This window comes from Corvus brachyrhynchos, unplaced genomic scaffold, assembly GCF_000691975.1.
Source record: "Corvus brachyrhynchos isolate BGI_N302 unplaced genomic scaffold, ASM69197v1 scaffold80, whole genome shotgun sequence".
In the NCBI taxonomy this organism is placed as follows: Eukaryota; Metazoa; Chordata; class Aves; order Passeriformes; family Corvidae; genus Corvus; species Corvus brachyrhynchos.
Window position 1 is genome coordinate 4493861 of NW_008236769.1, and position 19697 is coordinate 4513557.

Genomic DNA, 19697 nt, shown 5'->3' on the forward strand with positions numbered 1-19697 from the left:
GCCCGTCTCCGCCGGAGCGGGCTCCCACAGCAGTCCCCAGCCAGTGCGTGCAGCCTGGATGTGTGTGTGTGTGTGCGCGCCGCTACTTTGTACTGTGAAGAACACACAGCCCATGTGCTCTGTATGGATGTTGATGATACTCTGTGTAGCTTGAATCTCTGCAAGCAGGCAAGATGTCCAGCACACCACATGACCCTTTCTATTCTTCTCCTTTTGGCCCATTTTATAGGAGACACACACCATACATGGTGCAACCAGAGTACCGAATATATGAAATGAACAAGAGGCTGCAGTCGCGGACGGAGGTAAGTCCCCCAGCCTTGTTTTCCTGTGCATGGACCGTGGTAGGTTTCAGCCCGAATTCCAGCTGAAGCGTCCCACTAGACAGTACAGTATATGCAGGCATGAACCCTAATTAATTTAGTAGTTTAATTGGGTAATCCCTCATTATGTTTCCACGCAGAGCAACTCTTTGAGGAGATACCAGCTTAGGCTGAAATCATGAAATTACAGTACAGCACTTCAGGATTGATTATAATACTGGTCTCAGGAAATTTCTTTGCCTTAGTGTGTTGTTTGCTCAGGATCTGTCCTGCTGGCATTTACAGCTATAATATTGCAAAGTATTGCTTCGGCTTTTGCACAAAATTAATTCTGGAATGTTGCAGGTTTAGGGGGAGAGACGAACATTTCTCTGCTTTTGTTTTGTAAACTCGTTAAAATGAAAAATGGATGATAACTGAAAAGAGGAGCGGAGTTTTAAAAACTTATTCCTGGGCTACTCTTAAAGTAGTCTTAAATGTTTGGGACGACCGACAAAAGAAATTTGTGTTTACATTTAGAATGCTGTTGCTTTTAGCAAGAGAGATGGTCAGTTCACTACTTTATCGTATAGCTGTCAAAAGTACCCAGTAATGTAAACTACCTTCACTGTTGGTTATGCTTTGTATAATGTGTTAGTGGTTTATACACCCTGGCTTCAAAATCCAGATCAGCCAGTACAAAGAATATACTGAATGGGACAGGGAAATGCTTTTGTCATTAAAAAAAAAAAAAAAAAAGGGGGCTGCATCTTGTTATTTACATGGTTAAATAAAGCACACTTTTCAAGTCTGCTGAAGTGAAAGTGAATCAGGCTGCATTTCTGTCCATGTGTCTGTGTTTGTGCAGCAAACATTCTTGGTGCTGCAATTTTTCATAGTAGTTTATTAGTGGTGCCCTGAGAATACTTTTTAAAAGTATGAATCTTTTATAGTAAATGGCTTTATATAGTGACAAATATCTGCCAGGTTCATGCCATAAAGCATGGTGAAGGGTCTCTGGTTGATCTGTTTGTTGTATTGTGATTCTTTAAGATAACATGAGGTTATCATAAAATAAAACACACATGCCTGAATTGTCAGCTAAGCCATGGAGAATCTGTGACGTTTAATGTATATGATACAGCTAACGAGATGTGACCTGCTTTCTGATTGGGTACCGCCACGGGGTAACTGCTTTTCTATCACTGTTACCACTGCCAGGCTTAAAACGTTGCTGGGGAGTAATTGGTAATACACTTTGTGCTGGCTAAGAACTCCAAGCAGCTCTTTGCTCCCAAAATCATGGCAAGTGTTTGTCAGTTTTGCCCCAAGTTGTTGGTTGCAGGGCGTTGCTGCCGTTTAGAATGAGGGGGTTCCTGGGGTTTGCTACTGATTATTTGTTAGTGTCCTGCAACTCTGTTCCTTGCATTCCTGTACGTATTCATGGAATAATTTATAGACTTTTTCATGTGAAAAGAGCAAATATGTATAACTGAGTGATTTCTTCAGGGCTTTATATACAACCTGCTCTAAAAGCTGTCAGTGCTATCTTAGCCTTTTAACATATTATTTTAGTGGTACTTTTAATAATTGACTAGTTCCTGATTGTAGCTTCCTTACGGATGTTACACTAGAAAAGTTTTTGAGGGACTTTTGAAACAGCTTTCCCCTCCTTCGTTGCTGAGATGTGCTGAATTAAACTTCAGCGCCTTTAACTGCAATTTTTGCTGCACAAATTCAGATGGATTGATGTGGGCAAAAAGCAATAACCCACTCTTCCTTGCTAGGAGTGCCTTGCTAGGTTTCAGCAGCATTTTACTTTGACAGACAGTGTTTAGTTAATGAAGGCCTTATGCTCCAGCATTTCTTTTATTTGCTCAGAATAAAAATTCTTTTGCTTTGTGATTGCTCAGTGTTTGCATTCTGGTTCTCTGTTTTTTTAGTTTATAAGCTCTGTGTTGTAAGCATTGTTGTCCATTGAAATGTGTTTTCTAGCTAACTTCAGTTCATCTCATTCATCCTTCAATTAAAACATCTCCTTAATGAACAAACAAAAAAATTAAACTAGTTTCTGGGGACACTAAAGTGACTAGGTGTGGACAGTCTGTAAAGAGTAATGCTGGCTTCTTGAGCAGGTCAGAAGTGGAAGTTTCACATCAGTTTTATGCACTTCCAAGCATGTTTGGGATTGGTAGGTGAAGGCTTCTGGAGCATATATAACTAGCTCTAAATTTTTTGAATCCAGAGCCCAGTATGTCATGGAAGGAATGTGCTTGTGCTCTGGGTGATACAGGCTTACTGCATGAACGTTTCTCTTCAGGCAGTCTTTGGAATAATGTAGGCACTGGTCTCTGAAGGAGGCTGCTTGTGCTCTGTGAGCCCCAGGGGGTAGGTGAGCGCAGGCAAAGCAGCTTAAGGCGAAAGGAATTACAAAGAAACTCTCCAAAAGACTGGGGGTAGCAAGCTGGCAGATTCCACATGGACCCAACTTGTGCAGAGAGACAGTGGCAAATGGGGATGCATGAAAAAAATGGGAAACTACAGCTGTTATCCCAAATATATCCATGGAAAGCCTTTAGGATTTCCCTGGTTTTATAAAAAATAAAAATGTTCTTAATAACCCTGTAGAGCCAGGTTCTCTACTGTCCCTTGCAGTGGTGGAAGCTCCAAGGCAGAGCAAAACATACATAATTTAATGAAGTTGTACAGAGGATGGATGGAGAGGCTATGGAAGAAGTATCTGTATGTCATGTCTATCTGTTTTCTCCTCTCCCTTCCCTTTCTAGTGAATTCCTGTAACAGTTCTCCAAAGCTTTCAGGTAGGTGAGAAATTATTTAAAAAAAAAAAAAAAGCCAATAGGCTGGTAGAACACCATTGGGGAATCCACCAGTAAATGCCATTTCTGTTCCTGGTCTTCCAGAAGCAGGGTTGATGGTATGTTGGGGGTGGTAGTGGTGTCCCTAAAATGGCTCAGGGCTTGGGGACCCTTCCTGAGAAATCTGCTGCTTCCACTCCGGTTTCTGTCAGCATTGGGTGGAAGGGAATAACAGTCAGTGTGAAGGATGTGCTCAGTGTATTAAGCAGACAAAGTACAGAGTGATAAAGAAAGGTCATTTAGATGCAGCATAGCTATCTTTGTTGTTCTTGTTTTCTTTAGGAAGAAATGGAAGTCATGAAAGTAAAGAATTAGCAGCTTTAGCCTGTGCTAGATGTGCAAACTTTTACTCTCCAAACTTCTTATAACTTTATGGGTTCCTCAGACAGAACCTACAACTGCCTTTTTAAATTCAGGGTCATTCTTAGGCAAAGAATTCCAATCACACCCAGGCAGGGGGTGGTTTTATGATGTAAGTACTGGCAAAAGTCCACCACCTAGCTAATTCTTATGTGATCTAAAGTAAATTAGGGAGTCTGAGTTACTAAACAGTGTACCTTCCTTAAAAGTTGCTCAAAGAAATCTAATGTGGTGGTACTTTTTTCTAAATTAATACATGCTTTCTTAATAATATTTGGGGAGCATCCAGTGACATTTTGTAATGCAGCAACAATCCCTATTTAAAGAAGTAAAATGAATATTTAAATGTTTAATAATCTCTGGCAGATATAAAGATAAATCTTGCTTACTTCTCTCATAGTTGATTAACTTCTGGTTAAACAAAATGCAGCTGTTTCACTCTGTGTGTGGTTTTGAGGATTTCTTTCCCATTCACTCATACTTGGTTTATCTTAATATTTTTTATATCTCTGTTAGTTTAACATTTCAAGAAAGGAATCCTGTTGTGGCATAACCAGCAGTTTCTGAAGTTCTAGGTAGCAATACACAACATAGGTAAATATCTCTGTTTTTCATAAAAATTGATGTTTAAAAAGGCACCTTTTTCCCTCTTTGATGTTGTAGATCTTTTTCTGTTCTAATTTTTAATCATTTGAAATTTCTCACACTTAAAAATGGTGACTATATTTTGTATATAATTATTCAGTAACATTACAGTGTGCTGTGAATAGATCACTTAAAGTTGCTGACAGTTTAAAGTTTGAGGTGTTGCTTTATTGTCAGTAATCAAAGAAATTTATCGAGCCTTTCACTAGTTTATTTAGTCCCCTGTATTGTTAGAAATTTTGTGTATCACAATATATTAAATTCACCTGTATCTCTCTGTCACTACAAGAGATTATGCTTTACATCACCACTGGATGCAAAACACAGCTTTCCCTCTGGCTAAGAGCAGTGTTTTAGGGGTGACTAGAAACCTTGATTAGTAGCATATTTGTTTTAAAGACAATCAGCTTAATCAAATATATTGAACTCATATTAAACTGTATAGTGAATTTAACAGATTTCATGATGGAAAAATATATAAAGAAAATTAAAAGGAAAATAAAGGAGGGTGTTATGATGATTTAAAAGCTGCTAAATGAACTGGAAGCTTACACAGACATTCATATGCAACCTAATATTTAAAGTAAAACAAGCAAAACAAATTTTCTGCAGTTTAATGAAAGTGTCTTATTTTTCTTCCTCACATTGCTATCTGATGAAATAATCTTCTTCTTCCTGATGCATTTTTAATAGATTAGTCATAAAAATCTGTGTTATGACATCACATTTGTTCGCCTAGCAACTTAGTATGGCAAACAGATCTCTCATATTGTGTACATAAGTCTGAGTTTGTCCAGTGAGTTTGTTTTGTTGAGGGGAAAACACATAAACTTCTGTCTCAAAGTAATTTTGGGGAAATATTCTTTCACCCACAAATACACTAATACTTAGCAATTCTAGGAGCATGAGTAAAGTATTTTGAGAGTACTTATGAACCAAGCTTTGCTGAAACTAAAAGGTCAGTGTTAAAACCCTTGAATGCCTTTAGGCAGACACTGACTTCAGAATGGATTCAAGGTTCTTTTTACTGATTGTCTTTTATTTCATACATGTTTTTTATCCGTTAAAAAAATTTCAGTTGCAGCTGTTTTCAATTAAAATTGTTGCAAACTAACAATTCTTATGAGGCCAGGGGAGAAAAAAAGACTCCACTTCCTTTACATGTTGATCCTTAGCTTACGATGAGGGATATCTTGCTGCTCTTGCCCACCTCCCTCCAAAGAAAAAGTTATATAATAGAATGGAAACTGCACACATGCCGCTTTTGGGGGTAGGGGCTGGTGAGGGTGGAGAAGGAGTCAGTGCAAAAGTGTAAGAATGGGTCTTGCCTGCAATCACTCTGATGCTTATTAGATAATTTTCTATAACTAAACCTTTGCTACTCTTCTCTTTTTCATTCTTTATTCTTTAAGCTGTAAATCCACTTAGAAAAACCCTTAAACTTTGTCTTTCCCTGATGTAAACAAGATTTACTATGCAGATCTAGTCTCCAAAATAGAAGCTGTTGGTTAGTGAGAAAGAACAAAATAGAGATCATAACAAGGACCCCAGTCCTGTGCTCTTATTTAAGCTGGAGTTTTGCCTGCAGTAAGATTGCAAGATCAGATAAAAAAAGAAAATAGTTTGGGTTTGGTATATACACTTTCTTTGTTTAAAAAGGGGTAAGGTTGCTAAACTCTTTGCAGTATTTTTTAGCTGGACTTCTTACTTCAATTGGTATTTTTTTTCATCTCTTTGCCAGAAGTTGCATATCTACTATAAACAGGCATTTCATGCTGATACTTTGTTCGGTTGTTTCCTCCACAATAAGAGCCTTCGTTCCTGCACTGTTCTGTGTAAACAGGTCAGGATAGATCCCCAGTTTTTCCAGGTGCTGTTTTCCAAAAGTTGTTGCTGGGCTGCTTGATGCCTTAGAGGGGTGATTGTGGCAGGAGCAAGGTTGCCCCAAAGAGGCTGATAATTATTCTCCAAAAAAGACTGTGGTAGGGCAGGATCTGTTGGCCAGGTCTCAATTGGTTTTACTTATTAGAAAAAATTAATAGTGAGAGAAACATCCCCAAATCCCTGGCTAAAATCTTCTCCCTAGACCTGCATATTTCTTCGTTCCCTGGTACGTTCTTTCTGTGTTTGGTTACTGTCAGAATTTCAGAGACAAAGGACTTTATGGTCAGAATACTGTTTCTATCACATCGTGGTTGACAGCCATGCCCTACTAAACTAAAGCCTTTAAATTATTGATGTAAGCTGAAGAGTCCACTTGGTACTTCTGAGGTAACAGGGAATCAGCTAGACCCACCTGCAGAACTTAAACCTCAGTATGGGAACAGCTGATGCCTCTGGAAACAACTCCAGCATTTCCATGCCTTAAAAGCTTAGTGAAAAACCAACTGCTCTGGAAAAATGAGACCTTTTCAGAACTAAACATGAAGTAGGACTTGGTGTGTTTCTAAACCTATCACCTTTTCAGGATTCAAGAGTTGTTGGTACTGTGGAGCCTTTACAAAGCCCATAAATTTTACAGCAACAGGCTGTCCTCTCCATGAGACTTAGGTCGGCTTGGCACCACCTTGATGTTTCTACAGCATTGACAATAAGGCATGCCCACGTTGAAGCTGCTGGCCAGGGGGTGTTCCCATCCTCAGCATACAGACTTCAATCACAGACTCACTGAATGGTTTGGGTTGAAGCATGAGACTTGAGCATAGCAGACTACTTCTTTATGAGGAACTCAGATAACTACAGCCAAAATATAACTATCACACTAGAACTTCTCCCTAAGGTCTTTCTGTTGTCAATATTCACATTCAGGTGCTTGTCCAGAGCAGAATGGCAAACTCAGAACTGATGCAGTAAAGCCATAGCTTTACGTAGGTTTCTAAATGTACTTAAAATCTACTGTCCAGTCACCTGCAAGCCAAATAGTTAGGTCTTTGCATCCTTTGGAGCATGTAATGAGTTGGAATGTTGCTGTAAATCTGTCATATGTAATCTGCAGTACCTGTTGATATCCATCCTCCCCAATTCTAAGCTTGCCAGGCCTAGTTAGCTAAGCAGGAGCATTGTTTGTATGTGTGTTTAAAAAGGGGAGGGGGAAATCTAATCTGTGGGTACAGTTTTGACATCAGATTACTCACATAAAGCAGATTTGGTATCTGTCTAGATCCCATGAGTTTTACCCAACTGCTAGCTGCAGACTAGAACATCCAAAAGAACTGCAGTGCCTGGCTGGATGACTTTATGTGTTGCATTCAAAGGACAAAGAAACATTATGTGTGTTTAAAAGTGATCATATTTGGAACCCCCTGATTAAAGCAGACTCACTAGATTGAATAATAGATGCACTTTACTTATTCTTGAAAAATGAAATACGTGGAAGAAACAACTGACCCTGTTTGAGTATTATGTGCAGTCTTATATTACAGGTGCAGTGGACTATTTTTACTTTCCTTTTGGACTTTCAAACATTTAGTTTTTTCCTAGCTAAATTTTTATTAGGTTATTTTCTAAAGTAGTAAATTGAGAAAATTATGACTTTAAGCACATTGTACATTTGAAGTATTTTATGTACCTTACTGTGATTTTTTTTATTCCAGTTGTGTAGTTTTGCCTCAGCCATTAGCAGAAGATTTTATCAGACAAATAGCTGCCATCTGTCCTAGAGCAGGTTACAAAGAGATTTCTGGGATATTAATGACTACATTATACAAAAGGAAATATTCTAAATCTTTAAACACAGTAGTTACTTGAAGAGAGGAAAATGCTCAGAAAACAGGAAAGTAAATAGAGTGAAACTTTTTCATTTTATTTCTTCTTATGCTGAAGCACCTTCAGCATACTTCATCCCTTAGGAAGGCACTCAGCAGCACCAGCATTCCTAACCATCATCTATGGACTAGACATGCTCCAAGGTGAGGTGGGCAAGGCAGGCATGACACCTGTTTTGCCTCCAGGTTTGCAACCAGGACAGCATTTTATAGGTGGAAAAGGGGAATATGAAATGCCTCACACCTAGAATGCTATCTTTTCTTTCTGTGGTTTACAAAAGTCTCATGCATGGGTCATTTGGCAGTGGAGAAAGGCCTACAGCTGTCTGTTTTACTCCCTCACATTCTGATAGTAACTTGCCTTTTCAGATTACTGTCACTCACCATCTTCCATAATTCTTGTAGCTGGTTTAAGTACCAAAAATGTTACCATGTTACTCTATTTTGCATCACAATAATGTCAAAGGAAAAGAGCTGATATAAAATAGTTCCTTTAGAGCAAATGAAAATAATTCTTGTTGTTCAGCATGTTGCAAGAGGGACCTCCTTCCTTTTGGTGTTCATTTTTCCACCTTTTTTCTCCATACCAAGATGTTGAAAACATTCACAGGATACGGATTTGAGATGTGTGTTTGCAGCCATACCTTTTGCTGTAGTGGATGAAAGCAATACAATAGCTCCATCACTTCCACCTAGACTTAATCACTGGAGTATCAGTTAACCCTTAGGGTAATTAGGTAATAATGTTGATGTGATTTGAAGTATCGTTTTAAGCAATTAGAAGTTCAGATATAATGTGATGCAATTATGCATTATATAGTGCATCTATCCATTTTACACAGCAAAAATTACCATATGTTTTTTGGGAAACTTGGCATTTTGCACTGACTGGGGTTCTGCTTGTATTTATGAACAGCATGCCTGTAAACTGTGGTAATAACTCTTTGAAGGCCACACCTATGCACACTGCTGATTATGTTAAATAGCATAGGCCCATTTTAATGAATGTGTTGGCATGAATAATGGGACATGAAAAGCCAACACACTGGGTAAATGTTCATTACCTGAGTGCAACAAATACTACATGAAAAATTTCCGTGACAATTCACTTGAGTTTAGCAGTGAATTTGCTTTGGCTATGTTCATGCTCTTTATGCGCTTCTGTGAATGTTTGATCAATGGGATTTTCTTCTTACAAATAATTGCAGAATGCAAATATCAATTTGTTAACCATTCTTGAAAGAATTTGCTTATTTTATATGGGCTAAGCTGAGAGGCAGTGTTTCCTGTTTTGAGTTTACTTCCCAAATAGAACCATGATACTTAGAAGTTAAATCCACAAGAGAAGACTCTCTGATTGCTTTGCAGTGAGGACTGGCTGGTGCATGAATGTAAAGCAAATTAATAACAATGGCTGGTTGCAATGGGAAAATTACAAGTCAGTAAATATGATGTATATGCATAATTTTTCATGGAACGGAATCCTGCTTAGTGTGCAATTACATTAGAAAAATGGTAAAAATTTTCTAAGCTTCCTGGCATTTTAAGCTCTAGCTCCATCTGTGCTCATCCAGTCAAGGATGCAAAAGAGTAACACACAATATATGACCAACTACAGCATATGGTTTTAGCAGAATATTACATGCTTATAGCACACTGCTTGTTGTGAAAGATGAGCAAAAATATGTCTTAAATTTGAAAAATTGGTGCATTCAAATAAATTGTTACTGATTCCTAGAAACCCTTGGTAGAACAAAGTGGAATTCATAAAATTTTTTATTTGATATGAATGATTAGCTCAACTCTTTTCAGTACTTCTAACACTGGCAGGATTAATAATACAAAGTAAAAAAATTGGTCAAGATGCCAGCACACCAAGTACTTCTGTTCCCTGACAGTGCTGTTAGAGTGTTTAATGCCCATATAAAAAACATCCTGAGGCAACCAAGTTGCACCTTGACTGATTGTTGCATCCAAAGGGCTGCGCTTCTAAATATGCAGTGTAGCACAGACTTCCTCGTACAGAGTGGTGTTAGCTCTGGTATGTAACCTGAAGCCACAACCTGCGTGTCTGGACTGACAAGAATCCTACCACTTGAGCCACTGTGACACCTTGTGGCTTGTGAAGCAACAAAAGCATCTTTTTGAAAACTAGCAGGTAAAAGCCAGAGGTTAATGAGTATTGACAAATGTCCTTTCATTCAAATGCCAACAGAAATCTCTTGTCTGGGTTACTATACTGTGCTTTCAAGATACAGTTAAATTAGGTGTTAGTGGGCTCATTTCTGTTTGTGTCTTTATAGTATGTATTTTACTGCTAAGTGGCATAAGCTGGGGCATCATTTTGCTAAGTCTGAACTGCGGCTATTATCTCCATGACTTTGGTGTTTGCTCATCAGTCAGATTACATAAAGAAACACTGGTTTTGGATGCAGTACAGAGTAAATATTTTATTTGTTTGCAACCACTAATTTGGTTAACCAAAAGAATGCTTGAAGGGTGCAGAGTACTTTTTGATACTGAGTATGTTCTAAATGGTATGTTCAACTAGGTTATAGTTAGCATTTGGCAATGAGCATGTAAGTCTGTACAGCCGTGAATCTGGGATTAAATAGATCTGTTTTTCAGCTGTGGATAGTTCATTAACCACAGTGAAGTTGTGTTTTGCTGAGAAATTATCAGTAAACTTAAAATTAGGCCAGTAGTGCATGGAGCCAAGAAAGAACAGTGCATTTATAAATGCTCAGGAACTCACGGTACCTGACAATAGTGTCTTGATTGTCACATGTTACATCTTCAAACAAGCATGTCCATGTTTTCTTCCACCATGATCCTGAGCATCTGAGAGCAGTTGCCTGTAAACTCATCCATTATGTCCCATAACAATTTTCTTGGCTCTGATACTTTCAAAAACTAGGTAACAACTGGGCTGAAAAAGTTGCCTTCTGTTGCCAAATAGTACCTTATTGCTGAATACACGCTTATGATGTGAAGGGTCTGCATCCCTTTATTGTCCCTTATCTTTAGGTATGTCCACAGTGCTGTCACTTAAACATAACACGTAGACATACATGCCCAAACTTGCATTTAACTTGATGGTGTGGGAAGAGGTAGCAGCCCAGGACTCTGCCTTATTTCATGCACAGGTATATTGATTATGCTCATAAAATTAGGTGGTTACTGATACTCATATTACCTTGTCTTCACAATGTGCACCTTAACTGTAAGGTTCTTGGGGCAGGGGCCACCTTCTCTGTTCTTGTACGGTGCTAGAACAGTGGAGTTCTGCTCTGTATCTGCAGCATGTTTTTATTATTGTGCTGTGTATTGTAAGTAACTAAAGGCTAAAAGTTGTTAGTAGTATTTAAAATACTTTCAAACCCAAATCTATGTAAACCTTTGACATTTTGATGTCATAAATAAAAAAAAATATTAATTGATATTACATGTATTTATGCACTAGAAGGAATTATCTGACTAGAAAGTACCATAATAGTCTTAAGTTCTTGGAAGACGACTGTTTAATGTTATTAACACATTTTGTTACTTCTCAAGTAATTCAGGACACCCATACAAATCTACTGGCTTTGCCAAGCAGCTACAAATATATTTAAGGCAGCATTCTGCTGGTTGATTTGTGCGTCTGATATTGTTATTAAATCTATTGCTTTTTAAGTGTGATTCTTCAGTAGTTTCATGTCAATCAAAGAAGCTCATTCTAAGCCCATATTTTCTTAGTAGTGGAAAAAACATTCTATCTTAAATTCCACAGGAAAAGCATATTCTTTATGATGGGAACTGGTGCTGTGGAATATGTATCTTACTTCATGATGATTTGGGGAAGGAATATTGTAAAGTCTGGTAATAAATTAAGTTCTTGTAATAAGTAGAGATGAATCAGGGAGGTTGTTCTAGGGAAGAAAGGCAACACTTATTTTTTCTTTTATTGTTTGCACTCTACTGATTTAATTAGCCAGTGAGAACAGACCCACTTTGAATATTAAAAAGACAAAATGAACTTCCCCCTCCCCCGTCCCCACATCTGTTGCCTTTTGGAGACTACTTACAGTACCAAAACTACCCAGAGTCTAATGGATTTTGCTTTTTAACAGGTGTTACCTGTATTTGCTCACAAATAAATGAGGTCATTTATAAGTGTTTTATTCTGGGTTTGAGGAAAAGGTGCTGTTTAAATTGTCATTTTGAAAGAAACTTTGCTACCTTAAGCAAAACCAATACATTTTTGGTATTGTACAAATGAAGGAAGTCACAGTCTTGATACATTTCTGAATGGTGATCTAATAGAAATATCTTAATAGTTACCATATTATAGAAACTTAAATCATTCCTAGGACTGCTTGAAGTTTGAAAGAGTGAAGTCCTGTGTGGGGTTATGTATTGGTCAGGAGCAGGAGAGCATAGATTGATAAAACTACTGAAGTGATCTCTGCTCTGTTTCATTATGCTACTGCCTTCTGCAGTATCAATTAGATGGACTGAATTTCAATAAGGCAGCGAAGCAGTTCGCTGCACCTCTGCTGGGTTAGGCCCACCCTTGCACAGAGCTCCAGCCTCCTTTCTAATCGCAGTTTAGAGTATGAATATTAATGCCTTATCCGGGTTACAGTGTTGCAGGACCAAGGATCCTTGTCAGGGGATCCTGCTCTGTGTCCATGCTGTTTTGGCACCTTTCATCACCTGTGGACCCCAGAATTCCCTTAGCTTTGTTTAATGCCACATTTAAAGGCAGCATCAAAAAAAGGTGAATTTTTTTAAATAGCATTTTTTCTCACCATTTTTATAGGCATATACTAGCTACTTTATTAAAATGTTTTTCCTGTTGAGAAGAAAGAACTCTCCCAATTTTGCTGAAGGTGGCTTTTTAGAGACACAACTACCTATATAACTTTCAAGATTATTATTAGGAAGTATACGAAACTATTAGGACCATGGGAACTTGGTTAAACCCACCTGGTGTGCAAATTTTGTTACCAGAATAGCTGCACTAAGGTTGAGAACACTGTGTGTGATTACAAGAGTCAACTGAGAAACATAAATTGAGAGCTCAGCCCAGCAGTCTTTCCCTTCCTTGGAGATTGATGACACACAGATGCACAATTGCAAATAACATAATTTGTAGGCCAGTGGTGCTGTTGTGATAAAAAAAAAAAAAATTAAAAAATGTATTCTTTTTCTCTATCACAAGCCTCCTAGGTTTGCTCCAGTTTGATCTTGTAACTGCAGCTCCTCATCCCATGCAAAGATTTCTTGTTTAAGTCAATAAAATGAGCATTTGGTTTTGTATATGAAGGTGCTGGAACAAGGTGCAGAAGCTGGTACAGCAAAAACTTGGGTTTGTGGAACCTGCCTATTCTAATGGATTTTCCAAAAGGACAGGAAATATTCAGCTTTTCAGTGTTGTCCATAGTTGGCTCTGTGATAAAACTGTGTTCAGGGGCTTATATTATGTTTGCACTACAATTTCACAAAATGTGGAAGGTGTAATAGAGCACAGATAAGAACAAGCAGCACTCATTATTAAGGAGTAGTGTGTAGCAAAACAAATAACAGAAACTGAGTGAAGTTTTTATCAAGCAGAATTTAGGTGGAGAGAAATGTATGGCCCATAAATTAGCAGAATAGCAGGTAGATCTGGCAGGCTGTACGAAGTACGTAATTTAGCCGAGCTTATCGACACTCCTTGAAAAGTGGACTACAAAGCCTATATTGTTAGCTGTATTAATAAAAACCAAATTTTACAGGATTTGTCACTGGAGTTATTCTAATACTGATCAAAACCAAATCCTGGATATCCATAGTTAATATTTTCCAGTGTTTTCCTTCAGCAGGTGCTAGCTTCTACTGCCTTACTGGGAAGAGGAAAGATGATAAAATGAAATTCATAGCCTTTTACTGTCTGCGTAGTCTGCAACTGGCAGCATTTGGGGTTTGTGGCTGCTGACCTGGCAGACTTACAGCATTTTTATGACGTCAAGTGCACACATCATGGGTCTGTACAAGCTAAATATGAGCTTCAACCTCCCTCTCCTTCCCTCTCCTTCCCTCCCCTCCCCCACCCCACATTTATTTCTATTTAGGAGACTAAGAAAAATAAGTAAAAACAAGAATGAGAGAACTGAGCTGCTCACTGCACTTGCAGACTTGTGTGTGGCAGCATGATCTGAGTTACTGGGCCCAGCAGCTTGTTTTTGTAGACATGCTTTCTGTATAGTGCTTTATTTGCTTGGTATGGTAAATGGTAACTTGGTGGTTTAATAAGTGAAAAATGGATACAGCTATCAAATCTGAGCTCTGCTCAAATAAATAGCAAGTTCTTCATTAGCTTCAATATCACCAGCGTCATATAAAGTATGGATTCCTTCAGTTTGTTATTTGTATGAACCTTTGAGTTCTTTTGCTGAGAAAATGAGATTGAAATAATTATATCTACAAGGTTTTATATATCTTGACAAAATGTTACTGTCACACTCAGTTGTATTTAAAACCTGTGGGTGCATTTCAGGCCATAAAATAAGTTTACAAAATAACAGCCGCTTGCATTCACAGATGTACTTTATTTATTTCTAGGAATTGCATTTGAAATTCCCAGACATCTAAACTTTTTTCAGCATCAAACTGACCACTGATCTTAAAAAATCATCTACATCAGCACCAACTCAATCACTGACAAGGGCTGGAGGAAATGAAACATCTGGGATCTATTAAGATTTCTATTTATGCTTTTAAATATTGAAGTGTGTATGGCTGCTTGGCTTTTACGCTTTGAGCATGAATCCATTAAAGAAAGCTCTCACAACGCAAACAGTTGCAAGGAGAAGTGATTTGGGCTGGAAAGCTGGGACGCCACCTCTGTAATTGCAGAGGAATCTCTAGGAAGGGGATAACTGTGGTGAACATGGGTTCATCTGTTTATTGTGGTGACAGAAAGACTTTACCAAGTTGTTCCCAAAGATAAGACTCTTCAATTTTCTCATGACTTCTTGCAGAAAATGCTTCACCCTTGCATTTATCTCCCTTCTATGTGCTATGCATTGGAGGTGCAACCTTGCTGCATCTTCAGTGGTAGGTGATTGAATGAAGTTTTCTTGCTGTCAAATACACCCCTGCCCACAGCCTCATCAAAGGACACTGTGCTTGGTTATTAGCTTGCCTTTGCACTTGGAAGGAGGCTATTAGACCAGGGGCCCAGGCCGTTTCCACAAACTCTGCTAAATCTGTTCTGCTCTCCTGTGCTCCTTTGGAGACTGTGGAGAGAGCGGGGTGCAGGCTAGGGGATTGCAGCCTCTGAGATGCTCTGTCACCACAGTATCTAGCAGACTGTAAATATGTAGTTAAAGACTGACCTAGGTACAATAGGCAATGCAGCTATTGGGCTTTTTCAGAGGTCAGTTAAAGAAAGGCCTGGGTGGGAATGCAATCAGGTTTTCCACAGGACAGCCCTGCACTTCGACAGCAGCATCTCCGCCTGAACGAGGCAATTCTTGTGTTGGGGCTGAAACATCTGGGCCTGCAGACTCTTGATGCTTTCTTTGTACATCTTTCTGCCTTGCTCCTCCTTCAGCCAATACATTTGGTTCCTAAGCTGCAGAATCGTGTGCACTGCTGTCGTTAATGAGGTGCTGGCAGCCTGCAGTATGGCTGTGCTGCTGGCCCGCAGGCTCCGGACGGCTGCACATACAGCGTATGGAATCCTCAGCACCCACAGCCGAAGCTGCAGGAAGGGCTCCAGTCAGCCAACAGTAAGGAACTGTATCCTGTTGTCACAGGGACCAGTCACTAGAAACAGGAGATCTTGTCATCCATGTTAACGAACTGGAGCATTACAGGCATTTTGGAGCAAGATGGTAAGTCCTATTTATAGTGGCTGGTGGAAAGAGGAGTGCAGTACCAGGTAGTGATCCTTCAGCTGAGGCCAAGTCTCTTCCATCCTGCAGAAATACTCGTGTAAAATATATTTGGGATTTTTTCTGTGGCTTGCTGATTTCACTGAAGACTCCGAACATAACATCTGGAAAGAATTAACTGGAAACCATGTCACTTTGGGGAAGAGAAAGAAAAAAGGATGAATACTTTCAGAGAACAGGTGCATTCAAGATCTGCTTCCCTTAGTGAGTTTTACCAGAATTTTCTGTTCTTTACTTTTGGATTCAGGGAAATGGGAGAATGATACAGTAAATAGTGTTAGCTTTAGGAAGGGAAAGGTTTTCAGAAGTGACTTTCCAGCAAATATACTGGTCTGAGTGACCATGAACAGGCAAATGTTTAAATACCATCTTTATAGACATTACTAACCCAAAGGGAACAGTAAAAGCAAAAGGGTTTCCTGGTGTAGCATACAGTGTCTTTAAAAGGGCATTTTGAAATTTCTTGTGACCTGACATGAAAGTTCAAGATTGGATGATAACCTCTAGCAAAGATGACATACTTAGCTTACTTGTCTTACCTTGATGAGCTACATTTAAAACTCGATTAGGATGTATCAAAAAAACTATACTGAAGTAGTAACTCATGGAAAGCTAATATATTATTTATCAACAAATGTTAACTAGGTTGCACAGGTTTGAATACCCTTCAGGATTTCCCTTTGGGTGTTGTCACAAGTACACATGAAAATGTTAGATACATCAGCAGAAAAACTTAAAAAAACCTGAAATTTGTTGAAGTTTCACCCAGAACCTACATTGCTGATACAGGGAACTGCAATGAATACAGATGATTCCACCACCGATTATCATTCAAAATACCAGTGCTGTGGGTTTTTCCTTTTAAGTGACATTGTAAGAGAGATTTATTGTTTTACAAGTTTAAATTGGCATTTCTTATTCATTTAGAGAGATGCACTATGTTGTAATACCTAGCAACTTAAACTTATGCTATGAATGAAAGAGCACATTTACAAAATCCTGGAGCTAGATCATAGTGTGGCAGTTCTGTGAAAGATTGCCTGCTCAATGATTAGTTGCAGCACTCTTACTAAATGTGTTTCAATTCAGTTTTTGTCACTGAGAAATCGAGAAATAGGTGGCTTATTAAAGGTGACCACATCCTTTTATGCAAATTTAATGCACTTGGCAGGTTTATCATGATAAATAGTCAGGAATAGATAGTTCATGATGTATCTCTAATCTCTTCTGTTAAGATGTACATGTCTTGCAGGAAGTAGCCCCTTGAGAGTTCAAATCCTTAGAAGTATGTGACAGACGGTGATGTCTGCAGAGTCTCATAGACTTGCTTTGAAGTCACTCCAAATGGTGCTTTCAGTTAATGTTTGTTTTTTGCAAGCTCTCTTGCTTCATCTCTCCTTTGGCGCCCTCTTCTCTCTTCCATGTTGTGTCTCCAGGTTGTTCCTCATACTGGGAACATGCACCACATTTTACAGACTACATCACAACTCTCTCCCCAGTCCTGTCAAATTTTTGCCTGTAAAGTTGTTCTTCCATTAGACATCTTACATATTTTAAGTGAAGTGATTCACAACAGAAAAATGATGAAACAGAAAAATGTCTTAGAAAATCCTATCTATCATTCATTTTGAATTGTGTTCAGATTTTGAGTAAATCTTTGGGGCTAACATCAGTGCCAGTGTCATGTTAACTATGCTATGTTGTGTTAATTATAATCAATTACCAATATTAATTAGGCCAACTTCTCTTTAGATTAGTAACAAAAAATGGTTAAATTTTTATGCTGCTGCAGGGGATCTGAAGGAACTCACATAATAAAAAAAAACACTGCAAAGCTTTTTATGTAAACCTTATTCTACTGGAATACAGCCAATGAAATAGATACAATATAAGAGCATAAAAAATACATGTTACACATCTGAACAATTGTGTATTTTCAGAGCTTAATATTTTCACTTTTCATAAGTTGGCCTTGGTTGATCTGAGTTTGGATGGGCTTCTCTCCTGAAATCAAGTACTAAATTTCATGTGAAGTTTTATACCTGTCATAGTCCCTTTCTAAGTTCTCATTTTAGACTCACTCTTCTTAAGTATTTCTGTTACTATCATCACTATACATAACCTTGTGTGTAATAATTGGTAATGTTTAGTTTGGTATACATAAATTTTTAGTCTCTAGAATTTTTTCGGCATTACTTCTTTCTCAGATGCAATTCCCACAGTGTTACAACTTGATCTCTTTTAAACAGGAGAGGCTGAGAAAAGTTTAAATAGGAAAGGCTGAGGAAAGACTGAGTGTTGAGGTTGTTCAGCCTGAGAAGAGAACGTTCTGGGGTGACCTTATTGCAGCCTTTCAGTAGCCAAAGTGGGCCTGCAGGAGAGCTGGAGAGGGACTTTTTACAAGGGTCTGTAGTGATAAAACAAGGGGGATGGCTTTAAACTGAAAGAGGGCAGATTTAGATTAGGTATGAGGAAGAACTTCCCTGTGAGGGTAGTGATGTGCTGGAACAGAGGGGTTGTGGATGCCAAATCCCTGGAAGTGTCCAAGGCCAGGTTGGATGGGGCTCTGAGCAACCTGGTCTAGTGAAAGTTGCTCCTACCTAATACAGGGGGTTGAAACCTTCCAGCCCAACCCTTTTTATGATTCTATGAAACATCTGTATTTATGGGGTTTTTTTTCAATCATGGACTACTAATTTCTATTAAAATTGTAAAAAAATCTTGTATTAATTTTTATGTAATAGTTTCATAATTATTGTGCTATTCCGCAATCTACTCTATGTTGAGTACCAAAGCATGGCTTCTGTTAAAAAAAACCTAAGACCTAAATATTTTTGTTTTCATTGCACTTTTACTGTCTAAACTGTCCTCGAAGTTTTTTGAGTATTAGTTACTTCTTACCTTACTTTTTGAGTTTATACATGTAGGAGCCATGGCTAGCCATGGTGTGAAATCTAGATGCCTTTAAAAGGGAAAATGATCTGCGTACTCTTGAGACATGATTCAAGAAAAATTTGGGGAAATCATTAACTTCTATGATTAGTCTAGTTTAAAAATCCTTGGGTATGAGGTTGTATTTTTAGCTATCAATCTGTGCCATTAACTAACCCCTCTTTGGACTGTAGACATTTTTTAATGAAGTGTCGGTAATTAAATGTTGGAGGCACACTAGTACATCTTCATCAACATATGTTTTAGATACTTGTTATTATGTTTTGAAAACATTGTAGTTTCATATCACAGTGTAATTGTATAATAGTAGTAATAATAATAATAATAATAATAGCCCTGAAAAACCGTACCACAGACCCGATTAGCTGTCTGCAGTCTAGAAAGAGGTACTGATGAATTGTACAATCTCCTTGTTAAAATTCTGCTCGTGAGTTAAGAAAAAGACTGTAGTGACTTTTCTGTGTCTGTGACATTCTCTTTGTTTCTGGTTATTGCTACAGCATGTCATCCCAAGGTGACTTATGGAATCACTTGGACTGATTCTTGATTTTTAAGAATTTATTTGCTGAGCAAAGATGTTATTTTGCTTTTGTAATAAGAAAGAAAGTCCAAAATTATAGTTGCAGTCTTTAATTTAAATACATATATTCTCTTACCCAATTGGTACTTTATAGTCTAGATCTACAAGACTTCTATTTCTTACATAAATAATTCCTGCAGTTCTAATGCAGACTCAATAAACACTTTAATAATCATGTGTCTTGTACTATATTTTAATAAATTATGTGACTGAATGCAAACTTAGGTTAACTCTTACTTAGAATGCCTGGCTGAAGTGTCACCATTACATTTCTTTTCCTGCATTGCACTGGC

General features: G+C 38.1%; 1 protein-coding gene across 10 annotated transcripts in view; it reads left to right on the forward strand.

The window, feature by feature from the left end:
* The first annotated feature begins 6 nt into the window (after nt 1–6).
* The window catches only part of LDB2 (LIM domain binding 2), a 213760-nt gene continuing 194069 nt past the window's right edge, over nt 7–19697 (forward strand). For 9 of the 10 annotated variants that reach the window (XM_017727573.1, XM_008645028.2, XM_017727575.1 and 6 more), the window contains exon 1: nt 7–305. In XM_017727573.1, coding sequence (XP_017583062.1) covers nt 174–305 — 132 coding nt within the window. In that variant the 5' untranslated portion in view covers nt 7–173. The remainder of the gene's footprint in view (nt 306–19697) is intronic. The other variant, XM_008645029.2, reaches the window with a different exon arrangement.